The 4,650-nt window shown below is 44.9% G+C and overlaps 1 protein-coding gene across 1 annotated transcript in view; it reads right to left on the bottom strand.

Moving 5' to 3' along the window:
• Positions 1-3,938, bottom strand: part of LOC106819660 (S-adenosylmethionine synthase-like) — an 11,986-nt gene extending 8,048 nt beyond the window's left edge. The window contains 3 exon segments of the mRNA XM_014824260.1: positions 1,053-1,175; positions 2,808-2,885; positions 3,635-3,938. Of these exon segments, the coding sequence (XP_014679746.1) occupies positions 1,053-1,175; positions 2,808-2,885; positions 3,635-3,785 (352 nt within the window). The 5' untranslated portion in view covers positions 3,786-3,938.
• Between the last annotated feature and the right edge of the window lie 712 nt (positions 3,939-4,650).

Genomic DNA, 4,650 nt, shown 5'->3' with positions numbered 1-4,650 from the left:
GATTACGAAATTACAACCGATTGACAACACTAGCGGTTATACAGTCCAGTGCCTCCACATGCACGCATGCACGCACGCTAACAATAGGTTATGATCTCAGGTATTATTTAGCTCTCTTTATAATAGTACTCCAATTACGCACGCTAACAATAGGTTATGATCTCAGGTATTATTTAGCTCTCTTTATAATAGTACTCCAATTATCGTCTTATACAAAATTGTTAACTTAATATTGTTAAAATTCAACGCTAACGGATTTATATTTCTCTGGAGACTCGCGAAAATATAGCTGAGAAAAATCTGCGTCGATATCGCGCGAACATCTTTTCTCGTTCAACCTTCTCTCGCTTAGTTTAGAACTTATATACAGTTAGCTGGGTTGCGAGCACCGTTACCTCACACACGGCTGGCTCTACAGTGGGGGGAGGGGGGGGTTCTCATACCTCAGGTGTTACAATAAACAGGTTACAGGTGTGTAGACCGCCGTGTGGCACCGCGGGCGAAAAACCGCAAGTCATGCGACAATGACACAGCATCTATGGCTGTTTATAGCGATTAAACCGTATCCCTACACACAACTATTTTCCCTATTTTTCCTAATTTAAAGTCTTTCCCCGTACTGAAGCTTCCGCCTCGGATGAAACCCAAGCAACATCCGGGAGGGGGGGTGAGTCATCCATCGCGAGGGTCGACGCGGGGATCCGGATCGAGGCGGTTAGATAACCGGGACGAAACCGGCGCGTGCAGCGCGCGATATCGAACACAGCGTAAACAGATAACGCGAACACGAGCCTCTGCCGCCGCCGCTGTCACCGCTCTGTCAACAGGTGCCCGGGGGTCGAAGGTCAATCATCAGCGATCGAGCGACGACTCGATTAACCCAGTTCCGCCACCGATCAAAATGACGGGGTCCGGATAAGCCGATTGCTGCGTCGGCTTGCTGCCTTCTCCTCCTGCCTCGACCCTCTCCCACCTCCTCCCACTCCTCCCACCTCCTCCCACTCCTCTCACCTCCTCCCCCCTCCTCCCTCGGCCTCTTCCCCCCTCCGTACCTTTCGACGAGTGGTCGTATCCGATCTTCTTGATTGTATTTCGGATGACCTTCTCGTAGTCGACCTTGGCCGTCGTCGTCACCTCGCCGAACACCATCACCATGCCGGTCTTCGAAACCGTCTCTGCAACGCCGCGCGCAGAAAATAAAAGTCAGTCACTCAGAGAGAGAGAGAGAAATTGCTGCGGTTACTTCACTTTTTAAGTACTTTGCTTTACTTTTATTGCCGCACGGGAAAATGAAAGAAGGCGGTAAGAAATCGTCGATTTCCGAACACCATAACCATGCCAATCTTTTACATTGTGCCTACATGTATATATATATATATAATATCAATAGCTAATAAACACCTGTGTTTACCACAGGTACTTACTAGCTCTGGATAATATGTGCTATGTGACTCTATATGCTGGTATCAAGTGCAATAAGTCACAGTATCGGGTGCAATAATTCTGTTGCGATAGCATTTTACGTGCGCTGCAGCAGAGGGCACACCATATATATATACAGCATCATACATGCAGCACATATACAGCATATATATAAGTCATACATGCAGCACATATACAGCATATATATACAGCATCATACATCAAGCACCTATACAGCATATGACTTACAGCATCGATACATGCAGGCCCATATACGCGCATATAATAGCAGGCATCATACATGCGCAGCATATACAGCACATATTGTCATACGATGCAGGCACATATACAGCATATAATATACTGCAGTGTTCTCATTAGGGGAACCGGCCACCGGCGCGAATTGACCGTGCTACTCTGCTGTTTCGGCCGGTTTACAATTGGCTCAAGTATGAATTAAAAAAAAAAAAAAAGATTTTATTTGCATTTGTTTTTGCTCTAATTATTCTCCAAAGGTGAAAGTGTGTTATGAGCTACTACTAATAAAGTCAGTTTGAGTATATTGTGATGCATGTTATTGCACAAGGAAGCATTGTTTTGTTTTTGAGTGAATCTATGTTGCGGTACTTGTCGCTAACTCTTATGAATTATCTAATATCGTCATGACATGTTGTAAACTTTTGTGAACTCTGAAATGTACCAGGAGAAACAAATGTGGAAAAAAGGACCGATACTGAATCCAATTTGTCTGTTTACTGCAGCTCAGAATACACCAGATTGGCATCTCGGAGAGGCATGGCTGAGGTTTAAAAAGAAAATTGGGGGCCCCCCCGCAACGGGCCTCTGCAAAAGCATTTGGGCCTGTGTACTGAATAGAATAGAGTAATGAAAACCCTGTATATACAGCATATATATACGGCATATGATATATATACATAATATATACAGCATATATACAGCATTATATGTAATATATACAGCACATATACGGCACATATACGGCACATATACACGGCATATATATACGACATATATATGTCATATATCCAGCTTATATATGGCACATATACAACATATATACGGCATATGTATACAGCATATATACGGCATACATACAGCACACACACAGCACACATACGGCATACATACAGCACACACACAGCACACATACAGCATATATACAGCACACATACAGCACACATACAGCATATATACAGCACACATACAGCACACATACAGCACACACACAGCACACATACAGCATATATCCAGCATGTATACGGCACATGCACATACAGCATATATATGCAGCATAATATATACAGCACACATACGGCACATGCACATACAGCATATATTCGCGCATAAGCAGCGTTGTCACTCACCGCACGCCACCTTCGCATTCGGCTCCTGCTTCAGACACGCGTCGAGAATTGCATCGCTCACCTGGTCACAGATCTTATCTGCGCGACGAGAAAAAAACAACACAAGAACGTCAAAGTCACGTCTTGATCACTACTTTCGTCATTTTAAAAAGGATCCCTTTAAGTTTGCCTCCTTTATTTCTGTCGTAACGTAGTGGGGTTCTCCTTCAAAGACAAAAGAGGAAGGAAGCGAAACGAGAACGGGGAGAAACCGGTGATTAGCGTGACCATTAGGTGACGATTACGTGACGATTATGGTCGCACTTAAAAATCACAATCACACGGTTCCTTCGAATGGTGTCTCCAAACACAAGTCGCTCCATCGTGTGTTATTTAATTATTTACAGATTTATTTAATTATCGTACAGAATGGCGACGTGTTTACACACGCACACGCGCGCACACGCACACACACACACACACACACACACAGACATGCACACGCACACAGACACGCACACGCGCACGCGCACACACACGCACACACACACACACACACACACACACACACACACACACACACACACACACATATATATTCTGTTGTCATCTTATAGTTATAGCCTGATGAAGAGAGATACTTCTCGAAGCCTTGATGATGATCAACACACTGTTTTTCGAGTTCTTGAAAAGTTGAAGCGTATTGTACAGATAACATTTTAACAATAACAATATACAAGACAGACTTTCGACATATGACTCTTTCTTGTAGCTAACACAGTGTCCGATTGACAGTAACAGAAGTATATATACTACTATTACTAGTAATATACAATGATAATATATACCTGGATGGCCCTCTCCGACACTCTCGGACGTGAATATGAACGTGAATTCGTCGTCAGTGTCGCCGATTTCAGCCATGTCCGTCTGCTTGTTGCTATGGTGAAGCAACTTATACCTTTCGCGACCGCGTACAATTTCCCTCGACATTCTCATCGATGTTTAACAGTCGATAAATACGTTATAAAAATAATAGAAACACGACCACAACACCTACGACGTTCTTCTAATATCGACCACTGACTGAATGTACTCGAGTTTATATAGTCGCGTGGTGCCAAGTGGTGATGGCGAATGCTCCCAACACGGCCAAATCAACAAACGAGAGCGCCATCTATCGTGATGTTTGTAAATAAGCTTTACCCGCCACAGATATGAAATGCCTACTTTGCAATGCGATTTTACGAGAAAAAGTAGGCCTCATTTTAAAATTCCCCGGCCGCCCTGTTATATATAGATATCTGCCATTCACCCGGGACGAGCCATCAGGCCCCATCACTCATCTCTGATGGCTCACTATCTGATGTGTATGACGGCGGGTACGTCTACGCATCTCTCTACGCGCGTGTGCGTGTGCGGGCGTGGGCTCGATCCCCCCCTCCCCCTTCTCTCTCTCNGACTATATATAACAACCATTATAGTTGTTATATATAGTTAATAGATGCGTGTGTGCTGTAGCTGCAGGTGCGGACTTGTTCTTGCTGCCAGTGATGACAGCAGCTTACATAGCGGCACCGCAGCGCACCTTTGTTTAGAGGAGTGCTAATAAATGAGAAAAGTCAATATAAAGCAGCGGAATAATTCAATAACATTCACGCACGTATGTATGTAGGCATGCAGATCCACTCCCACGCACACACACACACACACGCACGCACGCACGCACGCACAAACCACGCACGCACGCACGCGCGCGTGCGAGCGCGCACACACACACACACACATACACCACACCACACCACACCACACCACACCACACCACACCCACCACCCACACCACACCACACCACACCACACCACA

This window comes from Priapulus caudatus, unplaced genomic scaffold, assembly GCF_000485595.1.
Source record: "Priapulus caudatus unplaced genomic scaffold, Priapulus_caudatus-5.0.1 Scaffold3940, whole genome shotgun sequence".
In the NCBI taxonomy this organism is placed as follows: Eukaryota; Metazoa; Priapulida; class Priapulimorpha; order Priapulimorphida; family Priapulidae; genus Priapulus; species Priapulus caudatus.
Note: the sequence above shows the minus strand (reverse complement) of the source record. Positions and strands in the feature narration are given on the sequence as shown.